Source organism: Mauremys mutica, chromosome 1 (genome assembly GCF_020497125.1).
Source record: "Mauremys mutica isolate MM-2020 ecotype Southern chromosome 1, ASM2049712v1, whole genome shotgun sequence".
Taxonomy (NCBI): Eukaryota; Metazoa; Chordata; order Testudines; family Geoemydidae; genus Mauremys; species Mauremys mutica.
Genome location: NC_059072.1, coordinates 209,242,210 through 209,269,999, shown reverse-complemented (window position 1 = coordinate 209,269,999; position 27,790 = coordinate 209,242,210). Strand labels below are relative to the sequence as shown.

Here is a 27,790-nt window from a genome sequence, read left to right as displayed (position 1 = left end):
GGGGGGCACACCTTGGCGACCTTCACACCCAAGGCCTCTGGTCACCTCCGGAGCTCTCCCTGCACATCAATGTCCGGGAGCTCCGGGCGATACGGTTAGCGTGCCAAGCCTTTCAGGCCCACCTCCGCGGGCGCTGTGTCACAGTGCTGACGGACAATACGACGGCGATGTTCTACGTCAACAAGCAGGGCGGGGCCCGCTCCTCCCTGCTTTGCACGGAAGCGCTACGCCTGTGGGACTTTTGTGTAGCCCACTCAATTCACCTGACAGCGTCGTTTCTTCCGGGCGTACAGAACACACTAGCCGACCGCCTCAGCAGGTCCTTCCTTACCCACGAGTGGTCCCTTCGCCCAGACGTGGTGTATACGATCTTCCGGAGGTGGGGATTTCCCCAACTAGACCTATTTGCCTCCGAGGACAACAGGAAGTGCAACCGGTTCTGCTCCTACCAGGGACGCTCCCGCGGCTCCCTGTCGGACGCATTCCTCTGCTCCTGGACGGATCACCTCCTCTACGCCTTCCCTCCGTTCCCGCTCGTTCATTGGGTGCTTCTCAAGCTTCGGAGGGACAAGGCCCGCCTCATCCTGATCGCTCCAGCCTGGCCGAGACAGCATTGGTACACCCTGCTGCTCGAGCTCTCCGTCCGAGAACCCATTCCTCTTCCTTTGTGGCCGGATCTTATCACGCAGGACTTCAGCCGGCTTCGCCACCCGGACCTCCGCTCCCTACATCTTACAGCCTGGTACCTGACTGGTTGACCCACGCGGAGCGTGACTGTTCGCAGGCGGTGCAGCGAGTCCTAACTGAAAGCAGGAAGCCTTCAACGTGCTCCACCTACCTCGCGAAATGGAAGCGTTTCGCTATCTGGTGCGACCAGAAAGGCCTTAATCCCTTTCTCGTCCCTATTCCGATTATCCTGGACTACCTTTGGTCCCTTAAGGAGCAAGGCCTCGCAGTCTCCTCCTTGAGGGTGCACCTGGCAGCCGTATCTGCGTTTCGTCCACCGGTTGAAGGCCGCTCCATCTTCTCCACCCAGATGGTCTCTCGCTTCCTCAAGGGCCTGGACCGATTGTACCCGCCAATACAGCGCCCTACACCGGTCTGGGATTTGAACCTGGTTCTGGCCAGGCTTATGGGACCGCCGTTTGAGCCTCTGGCGACCTGCTCCCTGCTCTACCTATCGTGGAAGACGGCCTTCCTCGTCGCTATAACATCTGCGAGACGAGTATCCGAACTCAGTGCCTTAACCGTTGGCCCCCCATATACCGTCTTCCACGCAGACAAGGTACAGCTTCGACCGCACCCGGCCTTCCTCCCTAAAGTCGTTTCGGCCTTCCATATTAACCAGGACATCTTCCTCCCGGTCTTCTACCCAAGGCCGCACGCCTCGCCTCGGGAGCAGCAGCTTCACACCCTGGACGTTCGCAGGGCCCTCGCCTTTTATATAGCGCGCACGAAGCCCTTCCGGCGTTCGACCCAGCTCTTCGTCGCGATTGCGGAGCGTATGAGGGGCAAGCCGGTCTCCTCGCAAAGGATTTCCTCTTGGGTGACGGCATGTATTCGAACATGCTATGAGCTTGCTCATGTACCACCTAGTCGCCTGACGGCCCACTCTACAAGAGCGCAAGCCTCGTCTGCTGCCTTCCTGGCCCATGTTCCCATCCAGGACATCTGTAGAGCGGCCACCTGGTCCTCTGTCCACACCTTCGCATCCCACTACGCGTTGGTGCAGCAATCAAGAGACGATGCAGCCTTCGGCTCCGCAGTTTTACACTCTGCCACGTCTCACTCCGACCCCACCGCCTAGGTAAGGCTTGGGAATCACCTACATGGAATGCATAGGAGCAATCACTCGAAGAAGAAAAGGTGGTTACTCACCGTAGTAACTGGTGTTCTTCGAGATGTGTTGCTCCTATCCATTCCAGACCCGCCCTCCTTCCCCACTGTCGGAGTAGCCGGCAAGAAGGAACTGAGGAGCGGACGGGCCGGCTGGGGTATATATTCGGCGCCATAGCGGCGCCACTCCAGGGGGCGCCCAGCCGGCCCGCCGGAGTTGCTGGGGTAAAAAAGTTCCGGAGAGCCGTGCACGCGCGGCGCGCACACCTACATGGAATGGATAGGAGCAACACATTCGAAGAACACCAGTTACTACGGTGAGTAACCGCCTTTTTTAATTAATTTGATTCATTTTGCCTAATTTGGTCATTGAATTTATTTTGTGGAAAGCCTCATATGCACAACAAAGATTATATAACTACATTTTCAGTACTTTTCTACAAATGCTGTGCAACATCATATATACCGGTACTTCAGTCCTTACCAATTGTTTATTTAGAATGTAAATCTACATTCTACCTATACAACTGCAAATTAGCTCCTACAGTGGAAAATGTTCTCCTAGAACACCAGTTCTGTGGCAGTTGCATGTCTTTTCCAGCAAGCTCACCTAGTTTGTTGTTAATATTAAAATAAATAACCAGAATTGGAGCTGATTACTAAGAAATACCCATTTAACAAAAATTGCAGTGGAGTTTTAGCAGTGTGGTCATTCTGTTTCAGTTTAAGTGATATCAAGAGGAATATACACAACATGGTTAATTGATTCTACTTTTAATATGTGTAAGTGAAAAATGCATATATACAAGATTAAAAGCTTGAGAAAAATGTTTTAGAACGTGTCCATCTATATTGGAGTACAATATTTTAGATAAATGGCATACATACATATCATTTTCACCAACATAACTTAGAGACAATATTGAAAAGGTGAAAATGCATTATTTCTACTGTGCCAAAATTAACTCAAAATGTATAATATATACATGTTGCAACTTTTAAATAATGTGATAAATCTAAAAATATAATTTTAAATATGCAATTTTATTCTATAAAATGCAAACGGTATGTGTTTATGATGAGTTACTTACATTCAAGGCTAAGGCTTAGAGAGAGCTCTTGGATACAGCAGACTCTGTTTAAATGGCAGACTGCTAAATGGCATGTATACATAGGGCTTGTCTACACTACCCGCTGGATCGGCAGGCAGCGATCAATCCAGCGGGGGGTCGATTCGCGATAAATTAACCGCTGAATGCTCTTCCGTCAACTCTGGTACTCCACCAGAATGAGGAGTGCAAGCGGAGTCGACGGGAGAGTGTTAGCTGTTGACTTACTGCAGTGAAGATACCGCTGTAAGTAGATCTAAGTACGTCAACTTCAGCTATGCTATTCATGTAGCTGAAGTTAAGTATCTTAGATTGACCCCATGCACTAGGGAACAGATTAACTGCACTGCATTTCAATGAGTGAGCCATGTATATATGGCGCTGCTTGCACTAGACAGATATATTTCGTAGAAAAAATATTTTGATTTACTTGGATTTCTAAAATATGCTAGTCAAAATATATCAAGTATCAGTTTAAAAAAGGGGGCTGAGGGGGGAAGTTTGAGACTTTTTTTCATGTTGAGTAGCACCTTGCTCTGAGTGATTCCACTAACGTCAGTGGGATATTTTTGGGGTAAGGTTCTGTTCAACATGAGTAAAGATACCAAATCTGTCCAAATTGTGAAACAGAAATTTCAGTTGTTGTTTCAATCCCAGTAAAATTCCACTTAATCTCCTCCCCAGTACAGTTCTTTGTTCAATGCCTGATATTTATGTTCTAGAATGACAGCTAAATATATCACTTACCTAAATTCAGTTTTTAAAAAATATTGTATACAGCATGTGTTTCTAAAGCAAATAGTTAAATATTAACGTTTGCAAGCACAATCTCTTTCTGTAATATTTTGACAATAGGTATTTTGATTCTACCTGATTAAGAATTGCCTATTGTAATGCTACCCATGTGGGCTTCAGATATGATACTAGTGTAAACAATGGGCGAGATCCTCAGCTGTTGTAAATCAACAAAGTTCCACCGAAGTCAGTTGAACAACACTATTTTTTATTAGCCGAGACTTGGTCCAATACCTTTTCAGGCCTTGATCACAGATGTTGCAGTGCGGCGAACCTAAAATCAGTGACAAAATTCCTGATTCTGTAGTAGCACATTTAGTTAAATAATTTTAAAGTTTTTATTTTAATAATGAATCAAGTACACTTAGCCTATTTTCAACTGTTGACAATATTATGAAATGCTGCCCAGGGTGTTAAAGTGGCGTGGTAGTGAAGGGTATGTGGCTGGTTGACAGGTTAAGGAATCAACCCTCTAATTCTGAATTCTAGCCTTGAGACTTTCAAGATTCATAGGCCAGAAATGGATCATTATGATTATCTAGTCTGACCTGTGTAACTCAGACTATAGAATTTCACAAGTGATGCCAGCATCAAACCTGTTGTAACATCTGGCTGAGCTTGAGAATATCTTTTAGAAAGTCCTCCAATCTTGTTTTAAAGACTTCAGGTGATGGAAAATCCACCAAATGCCTGGGTAAAGTTTTCCAGTGCTTACCCTCACTGTTAAAAATTATTATTTCTACTCTGAATTTGTTTAGCTTCAGCTTCCATCCACAGGATGTTATGCCTTTATTTGCTGGACTAATGAGCCTCTACTGTCAAATCCTTTTTTCTGTGTGTAGGTACCTACATGCCTATAGGTGATCAAGTCACCTGCTAACCTTCTATTTGATAAACTAAATAGATGAGCTTCTTTAGTCTCTTACTGTAATGACCTGGAATCATTCTTTTAGATATTTCTGAAGCCTTTCCAATTTGTCAAGATCCTTTTTAAATATGGACGTTAGGTCACAGTATTCAAGTAATATTCTCACTAATGCATTGGTCTCCCTGTGTAACCTTTTCACATACTGGCATATTCGCTTATTTCTAGCTCTCTGTATCTTCCCCAGTAATCCAAGATTTATTAAATATCAATGAGTCACAGAATTCCTTCAGCCAGTTCTCTCAGAACTCTTGGGTGCAAGTTATATCTAGTCTTGCAGATTTTAAAATGTTAACTTCAGTAATTGCTGTTTAACATCCTTCTTATTTGCTATTGGAATAGAAAGTATTTCATACTCACACCTTTCAGTGATAATATCATCCAGTTTCTTTCCAAATATAGAACAGATACATTTATTGAACTCTTTCATCATTGACAATTTTACCATCCCTATCTAGTAACAGACCCTTTTTAAAAATAATTGGAGATATACCAATCTCCTAGAACTGGAAGGGACCTTGAAAGGTACCTTGAAAGGTCATTGAGTCCAGTCCCCTGCCTTCACTAGCAGGACCCAATTTTTGCCCCAGATACCTAAGTGGCCCCCTCAAAGATTGAACTCACAACCCTGGGTTTAGCAGGCCAATGCTCAAACCACTGAGCTATCCCTTCCCCCCTTTACCTTTGCTAAAATTTCTTTTGGTCCTGATGATGAATTTAAAAAACTCCTTTGTATTGTCGTTAACCGTACTGGACATGAATTTTTCAGATAGGTAGCTTCCTTTATCAGTTGTCTACATTCTGGACTTCTGATTTAGTCATTGCTATCAATTTCCCCCTTTTTCTATTTGTTATATGTTATTGCTGCTTTCACTCTCCATCTTAACCAGACTGATATTTTAATCAAGAAAGTCCTGTCTTGTGATTGTGGAATTTGGGCTTTTGGGCATCTAGTAAAGGTAACAACTCCTAATAATCATTCATATTTGCTTTGTTTAAATTTTAATTCCCAGTCAATTTTGCTTATAATTGCCTTCAGCTTCATGAAATTGTCCCCATTAAATCACCGAATAAATATATATTTTACTGTTCAGGACTGTCTTCTGTTTGCACATAATCGATGTAACTAGGTTGTGAATATTTGCATCGAGACAGTCACTAACTTTTAGTTCAGTGGTCAATTGATCTTTGTCAGAAATGAGGTCTAATTTTGAGTATCGCTAGCTAAGCTGTAATACATTTTATGTAAGGAAATTATTATAATATTTAGAAATTCCAAAAAAGTTGTATTAGTGGTAACATGAGACCTCCAACATGTATCTCCCAGATTGAAATCAGGGAGGAGTAACCTAGGAATTAAGGCATTTAAAATAAATTGACCATTAAAAATAGTTACATTATGTACATATATATAGTCAAGATAACAGACACAGGTTAATGCTGTCAGATAAAATTCAGCTGTTTTAAACACTGTCCATTTAAGTAGTGAAGAAAAGAGTACACAGTCTGGAAGCCTTTTTCATCACCAGGGCCCTGAACCTATAAACTACTGTCACGGGTTTTCCCAGGATGCAACCTGGAACTGGGGTACTGCTGAGCCCTCTTGTCTTACCAACCTGGGCTCCCTCTTACACTGTGATGTTGTACAAGCTGCAAACCTCTCCAGGTATTGCACTTACACAGACATCCACCAGGCAGGGACACACCTACTTGAGTTACATGAATGCTTCTTCCAGCCACTTATGAACCAACAGCAGAGAGGCTCCAGCCTATTCTCTCCAGTTGCCCAGCCTAGGATCCCAGAGGTGTACCATCTTGCCCTTGTTAGAAGCCTGACCAGTGTAAGTTTGTTGCCCAGTCCACCCCTCCCCCATTGTGTAGAGCAGGGGTCCCCAACCCCCGGTCCGCGGCCCGGTACCGGTCCGCGGCCTCTTACAAACCGGGCCGCAAACCGACCCAGTGGACCTCCCGCAGGTCTACCCGAGCCGCGGGACGAGCGCTCCCTCCGCAGTCATGCCTGCGGGAGGTCCGCTGCTCCCGGGGCTCCGGTAGACCTCCCGCAGGCATGACTGCGGACGGTTCGCTGGTTGCGCGGCTCAGCTGGACCGCCCGCAGGCACGCCTGCGGGAGGTCCACCGGCTCCGGTTGAGCTGCCGCAGCCGTGCCTGCGGGCAGTCCAGCTGAGCTGCGCGACCAGCGAACCGTCCGCAGTCATGCCTGCGGCAGCTCAACCGGAACCGGTGGACCTCCCGCAGGCACGCCTGCGGGCGGTCCGGCTTAGCCGCGGGACGAGCACTCCCGACCGGTCCCTGGTCCTCAAAAGGTTGGGGACCCCTGGTGTAGAGGACATGCACCAGCTTTTGTTCACTGAGCAGAGGTTTCCCTAGCACTTCAAGCAAAACACACTGTTTTAGATAAAATATAAAACAGATTTGTTAACAGAAAGATAGATAGATTTTAAGGGATTTTAAGTGGTAGGCCTCATGAATAGAGATGATTACCAAAGAAAACAAAAATAAGTGCACAGTTTTAAATTCTATAAACTAAACAATATTTGAACCAAGCAGATAGTACAAACAGGTTACAGATCTTCGGTGGGTAGGCTGGAACTCTCCTTCAGCCTGGAACCACCTCCCCAGTTCAAAAGACTTTGTCCTCCAGACACATTTCCAGGTGTTGAGTTGGCGGGGGGAGTGAGGACAAGTAGTGATGTCACTTCCCTCTTTTCTAGCTTCTTCCAGTTTGATGGAAAGAGCCTTTGCTATGATGTGGGTCAAGCAGTCTCCATTGTATACAGTTCCTAGGATAGTCCTTGAGTGTGTCGACTCCCTTTAACGGACCATCAGCAGCATCTGGCTGCTCCATTGTTGTACCCAAAAGGCTGGTTGTGGGTGTTCCCAACCTCCCAACATATTTCAGTAACACACACATAGCAAAACTTTATAACTTCCCATACAGTGATAGCACATACAATGCAACAAGATATTAATGTTTAACAGATCAAGACTTTTAAAATGATATCTCACAAGGCATACTTTGTACAAAACATACACCTCTACCCCGATATAACGCGACCCGATATAACATGAATTTGGATATAATGCAGTAAAGCAGTGCTCCCAGGGGGGGTGGGGCTGCGCACTCCGGCGGATCAAAGCAGGTTCGATATAACACGGTTTCACCTATAACGCAGTAAGATTTTTTGGCTCCCGAGGACAGCATTATATCAAGGTAGAGGTGTATCATAATTATATGGCGGTGGTGAATATGGGGGTTCCAGGGTGCTGCTTTGAGGTACAGAGTGCCACAACAACTCAGAGGTTTGCAGCTTGAGGGCCCATGCTTCTACAGTACATATGAATTAGAAAGTGAACACTTTCATGATTCAAGCATATCTTGTATAAATTGAGGATAAGATAAGATAGAATATCCTAATGCTGCTAATATATTCCAGTACCTTTTAGTGGCTGTGTATATTTGAAAACCATAGCTCCCAGTATGACTGAAATCATCTTACTACTGGGTAATAAACATCGAATGTTACCTACAGCCATAAGTTATAGAAAAATAGATTTTAAAATATTGACTTTTTTGCATCATCTACAAACTGCCTCAGCCACCAACATTAGAGCATGGCTGCACTACAGCAGCACAATTACAGCGGTGCAGGTGTAACGCCATAGTGCAGATGCTTTCTACATCAGTGGAAGGGTTTTTTCCACTGATGCGGTTAATCCATCTCTGCAAGAGGCGACAGCTATGTTGACGAAAAAATTCTGTTGACCTCACTGCATCTTGACAGGGGGTTAGGTTCAGATAACTTCAGTGCTCAGGGTGCAGTATTTTTCACAGCCCTGGGTGAAGTAGCTAGGCCTATCTTATTTTTAAGTGTAAGCAGGGTCTTCGTTTCTGTTTGTTTTTGTTTTGTAGTTTGTGGGAGGAATTTACAAGTTTATTAACTGCACTCTGTTATGATAGTAATGAGCTCAGTGTACACCCTGACTAAAACAGTATAGAAATATAGAGCCAAATTTAAGAAAACCCATTTTGATATTGTAGTGACCATTGGTTTGAATATGAATGGCATGATGCATATGTAGGAAACCTGGCTAAACCACTCTTTAGCAAAATTTTCCTCTTCATTATACTGTTTTATGTGTTGACTTTATACCAACTATTATATCTTCAGACAGGTTATTCCACTGCACTATGTATCTCCATCATTAAAGCTTTCGTTGCACTGTATACAAGAAATTTTGTTGTAGATTTTCTGGGAATGCATGTGTGTGCTGTCAGTGCTGTGTAACAGTTACTATTGGTGGTAGGATATAAGTGTTATGAATAATCAATTTCCTTTTTCCCTCCCCCTACTCTTACAGAGAAAGTATCACTCTGCAAAGGAAGCTTATGAACAACTTTTGCAGACCGAAAACCTTCCTGTACAAGTAAAGGCAACTGTCTTACAGCAATTAGGTATGTAAAAGCAAGTTTTTTGTGTGTGCGTGTGTTTGGATTTGCCTCTCTGGTTGTTTTTATTTTGCTGTGTGTCTTTGCAATTAATAATTACTGCATTCAGAAGATACTTTTTGAAGTCTCTATTTCCAGTGAGTCAAAAATTCATGAGGTTTTTACTCAAGTCAGAGAGAATAACATAACCATAGATAACCTCTCTACTAGTAGAAGGGAGGAGAGAGACAGATGTTTAATGGAAACTTTATAATTTGTTGCGTTCTTGGATATTATGGTGATTTATACTAACAGTACATTGTGCAGTATAGTGGAGAATTTTGGTGAAAAACAGGAGCGGTTAAGCGCCAGTTGCAACAAAATATTTATTTTATTTGTAGGGAGGGTTTATAATGGAAACTGCATAAATGTGTGAAAAGAAACCTAAAAGCTGGAGTCATTTTCCATGTTTTCGAAAGTTTATGTATATTCTTTAGTCTACGCTTTCTACTGGATGGGTAGAACATTCTCCATTTATCACATAGGCTTTATAAAAATATTTTCAAAGTATATTCACTTTATTTTTTTATTTAATACAGAGAATTCTTCATTCACTATTGTCACGTGTTTATCTAATTTAATATTTTTAATATTTAGTCTGCTTCCTTCAGTCTTCCTTTCCTTTTTGATAATTGGCAGATTACTTCATCAAGAATTTTTCTATAATGCTTGCCTTTTGTGATGTAGATTGGTTGTTTATGCTTGGATTTAATTTGCTTAGCTTTTGATTTTCTGCATAGGCGTAATAATAAATAAAACTTGCTGAAATTTACATCTGCCATGTAAGAGCATGGATGGTAGAGACACCACACCAGCTACAAATCAGCTACAAATCACTAGTCCCTACTTTTGAAACACATAAGTGGGGTAAGAGAAGGTATTCAAATGTGGGTCAGGTTCTTCTTCGAGTGCTGGCCCTGTGGGTGCTGCACTCCAGGTGATGGTGCATCCTGGTGCAGTTGATTGGAGATCATCAGTAACAATGCCTGATCTGGACTCACGCTCTCAGCTGCTGTCTCGTTAGAGTCTGCATGAGCGCGCGCGTCCCGCACCCCCCTTAGTTCCTTCTCAACCATCCTCGGCTGAAGACAGGACTCAGGACAATGCTGATCCTCTTCCCTGGTCTCTGAAGGAAACAAGTACAAAGACATAGAAATAGTTAGTTAGTAACATCCCAGTTATTTCCCTTCCTTTAAAATAGTTAGTTTAAAAAAAAAATCCCTCAAGGTTGTCTCCCGTTGAGAAACTCCCCTGGCATTCCTAGTACAATAATGCCAGGTCTTTAGGATTTAAGAAATCTACTAGCCCCTCCCCGACTCGAATGCTTAAATGGGGGCACCCCCAGACATTTACTGTCATGGGTTGCTGGAAAATGAATTCCGAGTCGTAGGTAGGGCTGTCCTATGCCACTGAATCAGTAGCGATTGGGTCGTTCAATCCTAATGTCAGGACTGTCGCCCTTGCTACCTTCGTCACTGTTTTATCTTTCTCCTGTTGAGACTCCTTGCCAATTATACACGCCTGTAGCTGCGCCTGCAGCCTCTCAATTTTTCCTTTAAGGTTTAAGTTGTCCTGTTTTAACACTCCAGTAGGTACCCATGCACTTTCTCTATCACCTCCTCTACCTCTATTCAGTCCACGACCTCTCCAACCCCGGCCACGACCACGGGGAGAGTATCCAGGACCCTCTGTTTTTCATTGTCCTAACTGAGTTCGCAGTTCATTAACAGGAGTTCCTTCCTGTTGCTTAACTGGTGTCTCTACCTTTGCAATCCATTCGTCCCAAGGTACCTCTTTACCTCCATTCTCACACCAAGCATTCATCCAGTCTAACACACCAGGAGGCAGTGCCTCCAGAACAAGCTGCTTCAAATCCTCCAAGTTAGCAAACCCTGCTGTTAATCTAGTATAAGTTTGAATCCTGCCTGCCAGCTTTGCCGGAGCTTCCCCTGGCAATCTTGCAATTCCTTTAAGGGCTGCTAACTCACTGGATAACTTAAAGTGCTTCTGAGCCACGTGTTTAAGCATTTGTGCCACATCATCATCAAAACCGAGGGTATGACAGTTCAGGGGTCCCAAAAGGGTTTGCACCAAAATTGGTTCCTGCAACATGTCAATTCCTACCGCTTTGAGTAACTGCGAGCCTTTATGGAGCCATGCCATAAACTCATTAAAATTTTCAGAGCGTGGAGGTCCAACAGCTCCGGCTAATGCAGTTAGTTCATTAATTCTTAAAGCATTAAGCTGCTCACATGTGGTGGATGAGGGGTATATGTACTTTTGTGTTCCTGATTCCTTTCCCTTTCTGCATAATTACGGCGGGGCCATTGCTCCCTTAAACGATCCGTTAATTTTTTCGTTGCAGTTTCCACTTCATCCCGTAACTTTAGTTCAGGGGGGCTATTTGTATGCGGGGTGGCATCGAGGGTAAAGTGGGGAATAGGATTTTCAGTGGGGCTTTCTGTCCCATTTTCACCCATTTCTCCTGTTTTTACTGGAATTGATCTAGGTTTTGGGGAGGGCTTACCCAAAACCTGGCTCACATCATAAGGTGGCGGTTGCAGTGCGGTAGCCCCTGCCCATGGGTCACGACAGGATGGTTTAACAGGGTCATTCCACATGTCCCCATTGCAACACCCATCCCAACTGTCCCATGTTCCATCTTTTAATTTGGCAAGAGCCACCTGTTTCCATTTCTGTCCCCATTCCTCAGGCATCGTAATAGCACCTGAGGCACGTTGAACACCAGGGGACGGCACCTTTTGCTTCTGCAGGTTTTCTACAGCTGTCTCCAATTTTTTTATTTTCCTGCTTTACTTGCTCGAGCATATCATGAGTCTGGACTGCCTGTTGCCCTGCTAAAAGAGCTTGGGCTTTCCAGTGCTCAACTGCCCAGGTTGCCTCTTCTACTTCTCCTATTTTTTCTGTTACTTGTTTGGCCAGCATGCTGTTTAAGCCATCTTACTGCCATAGACAAAATTCTTGCTTTTTTACTTTTATTACTATTTCTCAGAGCCTCGGTTTCTACCATTGCTCTACATATGCCAGTCCATGTTTCCCCACTCTCTTTTTTAAATTCATATGGACCCCCCTTACTGGCAATCCAGCGGGTCCAAGAGTTATTAAACTCCGTGGGGATCATTAGGGAGGGGATCAGGGGGTTCTCTAGCTCAAGGTTTTCTGCCATGTTAGATCGCGATTCCTACACGGCAGGTTCGCTTACTCACCAGATCAGTGGTCGGGGTCACCAGTGTTGTCAGATGCTACCGGTGTGGTGCTCTGCTCTGTTCAATGTTGATATCAATCGGCTGTGAGCATGTGTTCTCTCTGTGTGCTGCCCCAGCTCTGGGCAGATAGTTGACACAGCAGACCCCAAGAGAACCCCCAATGACCACAGACTCTAGTAAGGTACGAAGGCACGTCGGCCAGGTTTATTGTCGAAGAAAAGCACAGTCTCCAGCTCCCTGGCAAACGTAGTCCAAGGTGCTGCTAAGATACAGCTAGCCAGTACATATGTGCTCAGTGGCGGGACTTTCCACTGCCTCCTCGGCTGGACAAAGACACCGCCCCAGGGATGCATTCTTATACACAGGTACAAACAAGTTACACATCACTCCTGACGTATTGAGGTGCAACCCTTCTACGTAGCAAGGTACAACCCCTCTACGTAGTAAGGTGCCGCCTCTCACCTTGTACATGTTGGTTTGAACAAAACAACTCTATCCATCATATTACTCTTTTGGCCCTGTCATTGGGATGGGTCAGCCTGTTCCTTGTTATTTGTGTGGAATGTACAAGTATGTGAATGTTCTGATATCTAGTGTTCAGTACCTTTTAGGTACGTATCTTCTTGAAGCATCAGCCCTTTCCTTGCCAGCTTCTGTGAGCAGGGCCTGCCTCTGGCTCACAGCTTAACTTTGCTTTATGTTAGCAAAGTCCACATGTCCATCTGTCCTCCACGGACTCTCCCCAACAGACTAGATCTGCTTTCTCAGGACGACGGCCAGCTTCTTCATCTGCAGCTCCAGAGACTCCACCTGATGGCGTGGTTCCTTCAAGGTTCTAGACCCACGAATTAGCTTGTTGTGAGCAAGTCCTGCATAGTAGAAAAGACTCCACTCGTAAGATTTACCTGCAGAAGTGGAAATGCTTCTCCATGTGGTGTTCCCATAAACACTTGACACCCCATACTGTGACTCTCCTTAACGTCCTAGACTACCTTTTGAAACTAAAACAGGACAGGCTCTCGCTCAGCTCCATCAGAGTACATCTTGCAGCCCTCCCCACCTTCCATGATTTGCTGGACGGATATTCACTCTTTGCCCTCCCCACCATAAAACGCTTTCTCACGGGCCTGCAAAATCTCTACCCTGAGATTTATCCATCAGCAGCTGCCTGGAATCTCAACCTAGTTCTTTGCGGTCTTATGAAACCTCCCTTCCAGCTCTTAGCTACCTCATCTCTTCTCCACATGTCTACGAAGGTAGCTTTCTTGGGCCTGGTCTACACTAGGGGCGGGGTTCGAACTAAGGTACGCAAGTTCAGCTACGCGAATAGCTACCTTAGTTCGAACTACTTACCCGTCCTGACGGCGCGGGATCGAAGTCCGCGGCTCCCCCGTCGACTCCGCCACCGCCGTTCGCGGTGGTGGAGTTCCGGAGTCGACGGGAGCACGTTCGGAGTTCGATATATCACGTCTCATCTAGACGCGATATATCGAACTCCGAGAAGTCGATCGCTACCCGCCGACCCGGGCGGGTAGTATGGACGTACCCTTGGTTGCTATAACATCAGCAAGGAGAGTAGGAGAAAGAAGCACCCTGATGGCCTACCCTCCCTACACAACCTTCTCTAAAGAGAAAGTTACTCTGCAACCCCACCCTAAATTTCTCCCTAAGGTGGTGTCCACCTTCCACCTTAACCAACCAATAAACTTACCTGTATTCTATCCCAAACTTTGAGACTCCGCACAAAGCAGCTGTACCTACCCTCGACGTCAGACAAGCAATCACCTTTTCTTCTTCGAGTGATTGCTCCTATGCATTCCAGTTAGGTGTGCGCGTCGCGCGTGCACGGCTCTTCGGAACATTTTTAGCCTAGCAACACCGGCGGGCCGGCTGGGCGCCCCCTGGAGTGGCGCCGCTATAGCGCTAGTTATATACCCCAGCCGGCCCGTCCGCTCCTCAGTTCCTTCTTCCCGCCCGTGACGGCCAGTTGGAACTGTGGAGTGCTCGTCGTCCTCCACTTACCTAGCTCACCTTGGTTCTAGTTTTGTGTTTAATGTACATAGTTAGTTGTTTAAATTAGTTAGTTGAGTAGTCATTAGATAGATTAGGGGGAATTAGGGGGGCTTAGCCCCTCTTTTCCCGTCCGGTGCGGGCATATGCCCAAGACACCGGGATTCAAGCCCTGTGCGGCTTGCCAGCGGCACATGCCGGTTGGGGACCCACACGAATCCTATCTTCGTTGTCTCGGCGAGGGCCATCGACCAGATAAGTGCCCCATTTGCAGGTCGTTCAAGCCGCGAACGAAAAAGGAGCGGGACATTAGATTACGGCAGCTCCTCATGGAATCCGCGCTTACCCCTGCGGTGCCGACACCTTCAGCTCCGCCGTCGTCCTCGGTGCGAAGCGCTCCAGCGGTCTCCGGCCGGTCCGGTACCGAGACTGTTAAGAAACAGCCGGCACCGAAGCCCCGGCACCATTCCCATTCACCATCTGGGAAACGGAAGCCGAAGACCAAAGCTGTAGAGACTGCTACGTCGAGACCATTGGTCCAGCAGCCAGTAGCGGCGCCTTCGGCACCGTCCTCGACAGCGCACGGTCCGTGCGCGGTACCGTCGACTCCGGCACCGGCAGGGCCGTCGAGTCCGGTACCCCCGCGCTCCCCGGTGCAAACCGTGGTCGAGCTGCCTCTCCCGTCCACGCCCGAGACGTTCTCGACGGCGAGGGAGCTCATAGAGCTAACAGAGGCACCGAGCCTCCGGCCCCCGGCACCGCCGGTGCGGGCTGTTCCGTCAGTGGGCAAACCGGCCATGGTACGACCTGCCACCCCTGACAAACGGGATAGAAGGCAATCCAGGTCCCGATCCCGGAGACGGTCACCTTCCCGCCGTTCAAGGTCACGGCACCGGTCTCCATCCCGGTACCGCTCTCCTTCTCGGTGCCGGTCGCAGTCCCGGTACCGCTCCTCATCGCGGTACCGGTCGTACTCCCGGAGGCGTTCCAAGTCCCGGTCCCGCTCTCCGGATCGTCGGCACCGAGGAAGGTCCGGATCCCGGCACCGCTCCCGACTCCGTTCTCGAAGCCGCTCCCGTCGACGACGGTCGAGATCACGGTCGACCTCCCGGTACTCTCGTGGTCGAAGGTCCCGCTCGCGCTCCCGGTACCGAGACGATCGGCACCGGTACCCGGCACCGTCCACGGACAGACTGGTGGCATCGATGGCGCAGTCCCTGAGCGCCTCTGCCCCCCCGTGGCCTTCCCGCCAACCGTCGGTCACTTCACACGACGGCAGCGGTGCAGATTACCGCACGGACCCACAAGGACAAGACCTGGGTCCTCAGCAGTGGGGCTTCTGGACCCCCTGGGCTTGTCACGAGGCTCAGGGCGCTCCCTCCCTTCCGCGACAGGGGCCCTCTGAACACAGGGTGCCGGAAGCCACCGTCAGCAGGCCCCCTCCATCGCCTCCGGTTGAGGTTCCACCACCGCCGGTGCAGGCAGAACATCCCGTGGAGGCGGCGGCTTCGCACCCCATGGACGAGCCTCAGCCACTTCCCATTGGCCAGGGCCATTCCTCGTCTTCATCGCCCGACGAGGCGGTGGCGGGATCCTCGTCATCCGATCCCCCACCGATTGACTTACGTGCCCATCAGGACCTCCTTCGTCGGGTGGCACAAGCTGTCAACCTCCCGGTAGCAGAGGTCGTCGAGGACGAGGACCCGATCACTAATGTGGTCGGAGCGGAGGCCCCCATGCGAGTGGCCCTGCCTTTTGTTCGGACTATCCAGAGAAATGCCACCACACTCTGGCAGTCACCTGCGTCCGTCCCTCCCACTGCCCGCGGAGTGGAGCGGAAGTACTCGGTACCCCCGACTGGGTACGAGTACCTGTACACCCATCCGACCCCAGACTCCCTTGTTGTACAGTCGGTGAATGACCGGGAAAGAAATGGGCAACCCGCGCCAGCACCGAAGTCCAAGGACGCGCGCAGGATGGACCTGTTAGGCCGAAAGGTCTGTTCGGCTGGCGGCCTCCAACTACGCATAGCCAATCAGTTGGTTCTCCTGGCCCGCTATGCCTATGATAATTTCGTGGCCCTCTCTAAGTTTACAGAGTTGGTTCCCACGTCCTCCAGGCAGGAGTTCTCAGCCCTGCTAGAAGAGGGCAAGAAAGCTACCAGGTCCTCCATTCAGGCCTCACTGGACTCTGCAGATTCCGGAGCCAGGACCTTGGCGTCTGGAGTAACAATGAGGAGGATCTCCTGGCTGCAATCGTCCACCTTGCCGCCAGAGGTTCAATATACTTTGCAAGACTTGCCTTTTGATACCAAGGGCCTATTCTCGGAGAAAACGGACTCCAGAATCCAGACCCTTAAGGATGGGCGCATTGCCATCCGCACGCTGGGCATGCACACGCCTGCGACGCAGCGGAGATCCTTCAGGCAGCAGCCCTTTCGCCCGTTCAATCAGTCCAGGTCACGGCCTGACAATGCACGCAGGGGCAGACTGAACCGCCGTAGACCATCGGGCAATCGGCGTACCCAGTCCCAGGCGCCTTCCAAGGCCCCCCAAGGGCCGAAACAGGCGTTTTGATGGGACGCCCGAGGACGGCCCATCAGTCTCTCCCCCGGATCCTTCCCCGTTATTTTTCAATCGTCTTTCCCACTTCCTCCCGGCGTGGTCCCAGATTACATCGGACAACTGGGTGCTACGCACGGTAGAGTCTGGTTACCATCTTCAGTTTGTTTCGCTCCCACCCACCCACCCCGTCCCTCTTCAGGGACCCCTCTCACGAGCAAGTCCTCTTACAAGAGGTCGAGTCTCTGCTGAGCTTGGGTGCCATAGAGGAGGTGCCGAGCGATCTGCGAGGCAGGGGATTTTATTCCCGATATTTCTTAATCCCCAAGGCGAAGGGAGGTCTACGACCCATACTCGACCTCCGAGAGCTCAACAAGTACCTTGTCAAGCTCAAGTTTCGCATGGTGACCCTGGGAACTATCATTCCCTCCCTGGATCCGGGAGACTGGTTTGCCCCCCTCGACATGAAGGATGCGTATTTTCACGTCGCCATTTACCCTCCTCATCGGCGCTACCTGCGTTTCGTTGTCAACAATACGCACTACCAGTTCACAGTGCTACCCTTCGGCCTCTCTACAGCGCCGAGAGTATTCACCAAGTGTATGGCAGTGGTGGCCGCGGCCATCCGCCGTCGTCGGATACATGTCTACCCCTATCTCGACGACTGGCTAGTCCGAGGACCATCCTGCCAACTGGTGGCGTCCCACATGGCAACGGTCCTAGCCCTGTTTCAGCGTCTAGGGCTTATGATAAATGCCGAGAAGTCGATGTTGACCCCTTCGCAAAGAGTGGAGTTCATCGGTGCGGTCCTGGATTCCAATTTGGCCAGGGCCTGCCTGCCCCAACCTCGGCATCAGTCTCTGGTCTCTCTAGTTCGAGACCTACAATCTTTTCCACGGACAACGGTGCGTTCCTGCCTCCGCCTTCTGGGCCACATGGCTTTGTGTACGTTCGTCACTCAGTACGCGAGGTTGCACCTTCGCCCGTTTCAAATTTGGCTTGCGTCCGTGTACCGGCTCCACCGCGACTCCATCGATATGGTAGTCACGCCCACGAAGCCGGCCCTCGCTTCGCTCACCTGGTGGCTGGACCCAGCAGTCGTGTGTGCCGGAGTCTCTTTCCGCCCTCCTCAACCATCCGTCACTCTGACCACGGATGCGTCAGAGTTGGGGTGGGGGGCGCACCTAGCCGACCTGCGCACACCCAAGGTCTTTGGTCGCCCCGAGAGCTCTCCCTCCATATCAATGTCAGAGAGCTGCGGGCGATTCGCCTCGCCTGTCAAGCCTTCTGCTCCCGTCTCCAAGGGCGTTGTGTCGCGGTGTTGACGGACAACACAACGGCGATGTTTTATGTCAACAAGCAGGGTGGAGCCCGATCTTCCCCGCTGTGCACGGAGGCGATGCTACTGTGGGACTTCTGCATAGCCCACTCCATTCACCTGGTGGCGTCCTATCTTCCAGGGGTGCAGAACACGCTGGCCGACCATCTCAGCAGGTCGTTCCTGTCCCACGAGTGGTCCCTCCGCCCAGATGTGGTACACACGATTTTCCGGAGGTGGGGGTTTCCCCGGATAGACCTGTTCGCCTCCAGAGAGAACAGGAAGTGCCACCAGTTCTGTTCGTACCAGGGTCGCGCCCCGGGCTCCCTGTCGGACGCATTCCTCTGCCCCTGGACGGGTCACCTACTATATGCCTTCCCTCCGTTCCTGCTCGTACATCGGGTGCTTCTCAAGCTTCGGAGGGACAGAGCCCGCCTCATACTCGTCGCTCCGGCCTGGCCGAGACAGCACTGGTACACTCTGCTGCTCGAGCTATCGGTACGAGATCCCATCCCTCTACCCTTATGGCCGGACCTGATAACGCAGGACTTCGGCAGGCTCCGCCACCCGGACCTGCAGTCCCTCCATCTGACAGCCTGGTACCTGAGTGGTTGACCCACGCTGAGCGGGCTTGTTCGACGGCGGTCCAGCGAGTCCTGCTGGAGAGCAGAAAGCCCTCCACTCGCTCGACCTACCTCTCTAAATGGAAGCGATTCGCCATATGGTGCGACCAGAGAGACATGAATCCATTCGTCGTACCTATCCCAACGATCCTGGACTACCTCTGGTCACTTAAAGAGCAGGGTCTCGTGGTCTCATCGTTAAAGGTGTACCTGGCGGCGATATCTGCCTTCAGGCCGCCGGTCGGTCACCGGTCCATCTTCTCCGATCCGACGGTTTCCCGCTTCCTCAAGGGTCTAGAGCGTTTGTTCCCGCCAGTGCGGCCTCCGACTCCGCCCTGGGACCTGAATCTGGTCTTGAGCAGGCTCATGAGAACCCCCTTTGAGCCCTTGGCTACGTGTTCGCTGCTCCACCTGTCGTGGAAAACAGCTTTTCTCGTCGCCATAACCTCAGCGAGGCGAGTTTCCGAGCTCCAGGCCCTGACGGCCGGTCCTCCGTACACCATCTTTCATGCGGACAAGGTCCAGCTTCGGCCCCACCCGGCCTTCCTCCCTAAGGTGGTGTCAGCCTTCCATGTAAATCAGGACATTTTCCTTCCCGTTTTTTTCCCGAAGCCTCATGCCTCGAGTCGGGATCAACAGCTGCACACACTGGATGTCCGCAGGGCCCTTGCGTTCTACATACAACGGACAAAATCCTTCCGGCGTTCGCCACAACTGTTCATAGCAATTGCAGAGCGCATGAAAGGCAAACCGGTCTCCTCTCAGAGGATTTCCTCATGGGTCACTGCATGCATCAGAATATGCTACGAGCTGGCTGGTGTGCCAACTGACCGTCTTACCGCTCACTCTACGAGAGCGCACGCCTCCTCTGCCGCTTTCCTGGCCCATATCCCCATTCAGGACATCTGTAGAGCGGCCACCTGGTCTTCTGTCCACACCTTCGCTTCCCACTACGCGTTGGTGCAGCAATCCAGAGACGATGCAGCCTTTGGCTCCGCAGTCTTGCACTCTACCACGTCTCACTCCGACCCCACCGCCTAGGTAAGGCTTGGGAATCACCTAACTGGAATGCATAGGAGCAATCACTCGAAGAAGAAAAGACGGTTACTCACCGTTGTAACTGTTGTTCTTCGAGATGTGTTGCTCCTATCCATTCCAGACCCGCCCTCCTTCCCCACTGTCGGAGTAGCCGGCAAGAAGGAACTGAGGAGCGGATGGGCCGGCTGGGGTATATAACTAGCGCTATAGTGGCGCCACTCCAGGGGGCGCCCAGCCGGCCCGCCGGTGTTGCTAGGCTAAAAATGTTCCGAAGAGCCGTGCACGCGCGGCGCGCACACCTAACTGGAATGGATAGGAGCAACACATCTCGAAGAACAACAGTTACAACGGTGAGTAACCGTCTTTTATCTAGACAGGACTAAACCATTTTGTAAGTCTCCACGGCTATTTGTCTCCACTAACGAGAGATCGAAGGGTGCTCCTACCTCCTAAGCAATGCCTTTCCAAGTGGATCTCTGACTGCATCAGATCCTGTTACCGCATTCAGCATGGCCAATCACCCGAAGGCATCAGAATTCATTCTACTCGAGCTATGTCAAGATCCATTACCTTCCTCCATAACGTACCTATTCCTGATATCTGTAAGGCAGCCACGTGGACATCTGAACACACATTTACCAAACATTATGCTATCATGCAGGATACCACAGCAGACACCATAGTAGGCCACACAGTACTGTCTACAGTCGTCATTGCCGCAACTCCAAAGTCCCACCAGCCATAGTGGGTGCTGCTTCACATTCACCTGGAGTGGAGCACCCACAGGGACAGCATTCGAAGAAGAGAAGGTTACTCACCTTGCAGTAACTGAGGTTCTTCGAGATGTGTGTCCCTGTGTGTGCTCCATTACCCACCCTCCTCCCCTTTACTTTGGAGTACTACTCTAAGATCTCTATGGTAGAGAAAGAACTGAGTGGGGGGGGGCGGGACACGCATGCCCAGGCAGACCCTAACGATGCTGCGAGACAGCAGCTGAGCACGTGTGTCCCGACCAGGCACTGCTACCGAAGATTTCTGATCAACGGCGCCGGGATGCACCGTCACCTGGAGTGGAGCACCCACAGGGACATACATCTCGAAGAACCTCAGTTAATGCAAGGTGAGTAACTTTCTCTTTTTTGCAGTCAAGGAAAATAGTCTCTCCATTTCATTTTTTTTCCACTAAAATTTTCAAAAGTATATTTAATATTTGGAAAATAGTAGATCCTTCATCCACAAAACATAGACACACAATGGCAATACAGATTTCCACAAACATTTAAAGAGTGCTTTTTCAACAATGCTTTTATACAGTATGCTAACTTACAAGTAATGAAAGCGTAGTTCGTTCTCCATAAAGACTCAGTCTCTGAGTGATGATTATTTGTGAGTCACTTGTTCCCTAAAAATTATGTTGAGTGAATCTACTCAGTCAGGATAGGCCACCACATTGTGATAAAGTGGTAACTTCTTTGTGAGCAAAAGGACAGAACTGCCTGAATCAAAACACTCAAGTAAAATGATACACAGTTTATGTTTCTGACTGTCAGTGAGATGTACTCCATAAGATCCATAGTGCTTATCACAAACATGAACTCTAATAGAATATCTGAGGAAGAATTGATTTATTATAGAGCATGACCCAGGTGTAAAAATAATTTGGCACTAAGGAAAAATAAAGGTAAATGTTATCTCTGCCAGAATGGTGTAAAAAGAAAGCTTATTGTATGCTGCTGGCAAAAGAAGTGAAGAACATGTTTTTATGAACATTTGTGTCTTTATGTTGAATTTTTTACTCCTGCAGAAGACAGTTCTAGCAGCAAAAAGACTTCTTTTCTCAGCTAGGAAATGCCTCTTGAGCAAGGTGCAAATTTAGATGATTCCCAAGCCTCAGATACATGCTTAACTGAGAGGGAAAAGGACTTTAATTTGGGAGGGGACTTTTGTATTCTGGCAGAGAGATGCATGTGTACACATCAAATATTTCACAGCCATCATACCCAGTGTATGAGGTACAACACAAAAACCATGAGTTAGTTTCTTCCACTGCACCGTCATTCTTCATTTCGTATATTTTTCTACTTGTATAGACAAATAATCCTTTTTAATAATCCTAACCTAAAATGACATTGATTTGTAAAATGAAATGTTGTTTTGTTTGAGATCTAGTAATCCTTGGGTAAGAGGATTGGGTTCAATCATTTTGAATCTTTTAGACCACCCATAACCATTAGAGTTTGCCTTAAGAGGAAAAGTTCACAAACAGGTACTGGTCTGTTAAGTGTAGGAATCCAGTGTGCATGTTCAAGGGCCTCAGTCCTTTAAGGCCATGAATTCTGGGAGGTATAGTCCAGAAGGAATGATGGGGATACAGTCTCAGGGTCATATGGCTGGTCATGTGAGCAAGGTAGGAAATAAAAAGCAGTCTCTATTTTCATCAGTCAGAGAAAAACATCAGGGATTGAGAAAAAGCTGGTATACGTCTCTTTACAGAAAATGGGAGGAGGACAGCTGCCCAGAGTGGGATTGATGGAGCTCTTTTCATAAAATGAGCTGGAACAGGAGCCAGACTGTCATAAGACCTTGGTAGAGAAATACTGTAAGCCCCTGATACGAATAAGGACTATGGAGCCTTGGGGAAGGGACAAAAGCAGAGTTAAAAGGGTGAAAGGCTGAATACATGTTTTAACAATAATGTAACCTGGGAGTGTGGGAATTTGTGGTGAAATTCAACATTGTATTTGAGAGTTTGAGTTAATGAAGAAGCAAGGAAAATAGAGGCACAGCAGTGCAGCTAGACGGAGTGGGTACAACACAAATCTCTTACAGGTATAGTTTGACCTTTGTTCCAGAACAGCCACTGAATGCTTTGAATTTAAGAACCTCTCTATTTACCTAGCCATTATTGTTAGCAAACCCTATTTTAAGTGATACCTTTTAATTTGTTGAAAATTAGATTGTGGGATTAGTGCATTATTACTTTTCACTGTTTTGCATAGTCCATGCCTTCGCTAGGTACTGTAGTCAAAACTTAGTACCATCTTTTGAGGTTTGTTTTTGCCAAGGACCAACAACTGCCCTCAGGTACTGCAATTGGAGTCAGAAAAAAAATCTGATTCAAACAATGTGCATTTTCTATCATAGGTTTTCAACCCTCTCCTCTGTTCTCTTCAGAAATCTCTCTCATAGAATCTGTTATGTCAGGAAGTTGTCATCCATGTTCAGTTGGGGTCAATAGAATAGTTTCTCCAACAGTACAAAAGGAAGGGTTTCTTCCATTTTTTTCCTTATTCCAATACTTTACCTTATTGTGCTTATGGGCAGAAAAGAGGCCCAGCCTCCGTGATCTGTGCCATTCTGTGGGATAGGTGTTGATGCTGATTTTTTTTTTCCTCCTCCTCCCGCATGTTATCAGGAAGGTACAATAGGATACAACCCTGTCTTATTTGCTCCAATGTGGCTTGCAAGTTTTGGTATCCAGAACTCCTGGAAATACCATAGGAACTTCCCTTCTTGTTGTTGATGGTATGGTTAGTGAATGTTCTACTAAGGGTACAGCATGTTTTCCTATGGTGATGCAAACTTTTAACAAGAAAGAAAAAAGCGTCCCTTTAGCAAGATGATTCTCTGGGATTGAGGAAATTTAGTGCATTTTTTGCAGTTTCATTCCTATTATCCTAGAGGCTATCTCCTTTATTTCACTCAGGGTTGTCATTGGTCAGTATACCTGTCACTTTTCTCCACATCATGCACTTATTCAGACATATTTTGTTTGATTGTCCTAATATAAATAAATAACACTTTCAAAAGACTAATTCATATTTTCCAAGAATTTGTAAATCTGCACGGATTTGGATCTGATTTCTAATGTGATTGTTGGAACCCACAGAAGAACATGGCTTTTATCATATTTCTGAAATTTTTTTCTAGTGGCTATCTGGAGAATGAATGATCTCCAGGCTTTTAGGATTGATTCCCTTTTAGACTCATGGACATTAAGGTGAGAAGGGACCATTATGATCTTCTAGTCTGACCTGCACAACGCAGGCCACAGAATCTCATCCATCCACTCCTGTAACAAACCCCTGAACTATGTCTGAGCTATTGAATTCCTCAACTTGTGGTTTAAAGACTTCAAGGTGCAGAGAATCCTCCAGCAAGTGACCCCGTGCCCCATGCTACAGAGGAAGGCGAAAAATCCCCAGGACCTCTGCCAGTCTGCGCTGGAGGAAAATTCCTTCTCAACCCCAAATATGGCGATCAGCTAAACCCTGAGCATGTGGGCAAGACTCACCAGCTGACACTCAGGAAAGAATTCTCTGTAGTAACTAAGATCCCACCCTCTCTAGTGTCCCAACACAGGCCATTGGGCATATTTACTGCTAGTCAAAGATCAATTAATTACCAAAATTAGACTATCCCATCATACCATCCTCTTATAAACTTATCAAGCTTAGTCTTGAAGCCAGATATGTCTTTTGCCTCCACTGCTCCCCTTGGAATCATAGAATATCAGGAGGTCATCTAGTCCAACCCCCTGCTCAAAGCAGGACCAATTCCCAACTAAATCATCCCAGCCAGGGCTTTGTCAAGCCTGACCTTAAAAACCTCTAAGGAAGGAGATTCCACCACCTCCGTAGGTAACCTATTCCAGTACTTCACCACCCTCCTAGTGAAAAAGTTTTTCCTAATATCCAACCTAAACCTCCCCCACTGCAACTTGAGACCATTACTCCTTGTTCTGTCATCTGGTACCACTGAGAACAGTCTAGATCCATCCTCTTTGGAACCCCCTTTCAGGTAGTTGAAAGCAGCTATCAAATCCTCCCTCATTCTTCTCTTCTGCAGACTAAACAATCCCAGTTCCCTCAGCCTCTCCTCATAAGTCATGTGCTCCAGCCCCCTAATCATTTTTGTTGCCCTCCACTGGACTCTTTCCAATTTTTCCACATCCTTCTTGTAGTGTGGGGCCCAAAACTGGACACACTACTCCAGATGAGGCCTCACCAATGTCGAATAGAGGGGAATGATCATATACCTCAATCTGCTGGCAATGCCCCTACTTATACAGCCCAAAATGCCATTAGCCTTCTTGGCAACAAGGTACACTGTTGACTCATATCCAGCTTCTCGTCCACTGTAACCCCTAGATCCTTTTCTGCAGAACTGCTTCCTAGCCATTCAGTCCCATGTCTGTAACAGTGAATGGGATTCTTCCATCCTAAGTGCAGGACTCTGCGCTTGTCCTTGTTGAACCTCATCAGGTTTCTTTTGGCCCAATCCTCTAATTTGTCTAGGTCCCTCTGTATCCTATCCCTACCCTCCAGCATATCTGCCACTCCTCCCAGTTTAGTGTCATCTGCAAACTTGCTGAGAGTGCAGTCCACGCCATCCTCCAGATCATTAATGAAGATATTGAACAAAACCGGCCCTAGGACCGACCCTGGGGTACTCCGCTTGAAACCGGCTGCCAACTAGACATGGAGCCATTGATCGCTACCCGTTGAGCCCGACGATCTAGCCAGCTTTCTGTCATCCAGGCCATACTTCTTTAACTTGCCGGCAAGAATACTGTGGGAGACCATGTCAAAAGCTTTGCTAAAGTCAAGGAATAACACATTCACTGCTTTCCCGTCATCCACAGACCGTCATCTCCTCATAGAACTCAATAAGGTTAGTCAGGCATGACTTACCCTTGGTGAATCCACGCTCACTGTTCCTGATCACTTTCCTCTCCTCAAAGTGCTTCAAAATTGATTCCTTGAGGACCTGCTCCATGACCCCAGAACTTCCCTCCTCTGATGATGGTTAGAAAACTTAGTCTAATTTCAAGTCTAAACTTCCTGATGGCCAGTTTATAGTTATCCCTCATGATTGTTCTCTATAAATATATCAATCTCCCCTCAGCCTTCTTTCAGTTAGGCTAAACAAGCCAAGCTCTTTGAGTCTCCTTGCGTAAGACAGCTTTTCCATTCCTGGGATCATCCTAGTAGCCCTTCTCTGTACCTGTTCCAGTTTGAATTCATCATTCTTAAACATGGGAGACCAGAACTGCACCAGATGAGGTCTCACCAGTGCCTTGTATAACGGTACTAACACCTCCTTATCTCTGCTGGAAATACCTCGCCTGATGCATCGCAAGACCGCATTACCTTTTTTCATAGCCATATCACATTGGCAGCTCATAGTCATCCTGTGATCAACCAATATGCCGAGGTCTTCTCCTCCTCTGTTACTTCCAAGTGATGCGTCTCCAGTTTTTATAACAAAAATTCTTATTAATCTCTAAATGCATGACCTTGCACTTTTCACTATTAAATTTCATCCTATTACTATTACTCAGTTTACAAGGTCATCCAGATCTTCCTGTAGGATATTCTGGTCCCTCTTTGTATTGACAATACCTCCCAGCTTCATGTCACCCGCAAACTTTATTAGCACATTCCCACTTTTTGTGCCAAGGTCAGTAATAAAAGGATTGAGTAAGATTGGTCCCAAAACTAATCCCTGAGGAACTCCACTAGTAACCTCGCTCTAGCCTGACAGTTCATCTTTCATTATGACCTGTTGTAGTCTCTCTTTTAGCCAGTTCCTTATCCACCTTTGAGTTTTTTCATATTGATCCCCATCATTTCCAATTTAGCCAATAATTCTTCTTGTGGAACTGTATCAAATGCCTTACTGAAATCGAGGTAAATTAGATCCACTGCGTTTCCTTTGTCTAAAAAAACCTGTTACCTTCTCAAAGGAGGAGGTCAGGTTAGTTTGGCATGATCTACCTTTTGTAAAACCATGTTGTATTTTGTCCCAAATACCATTGACCTCAATGTCCTTAACTACTTTCTCCTTCAAAAATTTTTCTAAGACCTCGCATACTACAGATGTCAAACTAACAGGCCTGTAGTTACTCGGATCACTTTTTTTTCCTTTCTTAAAAATAGGAACTATGTTAGCAATTCTCTAGTCATATGGTACAACCCCCGAGTTTACAGTTCCATTAAAAATTCTTGCTAATGGGCTTGCAATTTCATGTTCCTTTAATATTCTTGGATGAAGATTACCTGTGCCCCCTGATTTAGTCCCATTAAGCTGTTCGAGTTTGGCTTCTACCTCGGATGTGGTAATATCTACCTCCATATCCTCATTGCCGTTTGTCATCCTACCATTATCCCTAAGCTCCTCATTAGCCTCATTAAAGACTGAGGCAAAGTATTTGTTTTAGATATTGGGCCATGCCTACATTATCCTTAACCTCCACTCCATCCTCTGTGTTTAGCGGTCCCACTTCTTCTTTCTTTGTTTTCTTCTTATTTATATGGCTATAGAACCTTTTACTATCGGTTTTAATTCCCTTTGCAAGGTCCAACTCTACATGGCTTTTGACCTTTCTCACTTTATCCCTACATGTTCAGACCTCAATAAGGTAGCTTTCCTTGCTGATCCCTCCCATCTTCCACTCCTTGTAGGCTTTCTGCTTTTTCTTAATCACGCCTCTGAGATTCTTGCTCATCCAACTTGGTCTAAAACTCCTGTCTGATTTTTCTTCCCCTTTCTTGGGATGCAGGCTTCTGATAGTTTCTGCAACCTTGACTTGAAATAAATCCAGGCCGCCTCTGCCTTTAGATCCACAAGTTCTTCAGTCCAATCCACTTCCCTAACTAATTTCCTTAATTCTTTAAAGTTAGCCCTTTTGAAATCAAAAGCCCTAGTCACAGATTTATTTTTGTTTATCCTTCCATTTAGTTTGAACTGAATTACTCATGATCGCTTGAACAAAGGGTGTCCCCTACAACCATTTCTTCTGTGAGGTCCTCACTACTCACCAAAACCAAATCTAAAATG

The 27,790-nt window shown here is 47.4% G+C and overlaps 1 protein-coding gene across 7 annotated transcripts in view; it reads left to right on the top strand.

Annotated features, from left to right (window-relative positions):
• The window catches only part of KDM6A (lysine demethylase 6A), a 303,262-nt gene that overhangs the window by 198,670 nt on the left and 76,802 nt on the right, over nucleotides 1–27,790 (top strand). For all 7 annotated transcript variants that reach the window (XM_045002630.1, XM_045002631.1, XM_045002629.1 and 4 more), the window contains one exon: nucleotides 9,045–9,138. In XM_045002630.1, the coding sequence (XP_044858565.1) occupies nucleotides 9,045–9,138 (94 nt within the window). The remainder of the gene's footprint in view (nucleotides 1–9,044; nucleotides 9,139–27,790) is intronic.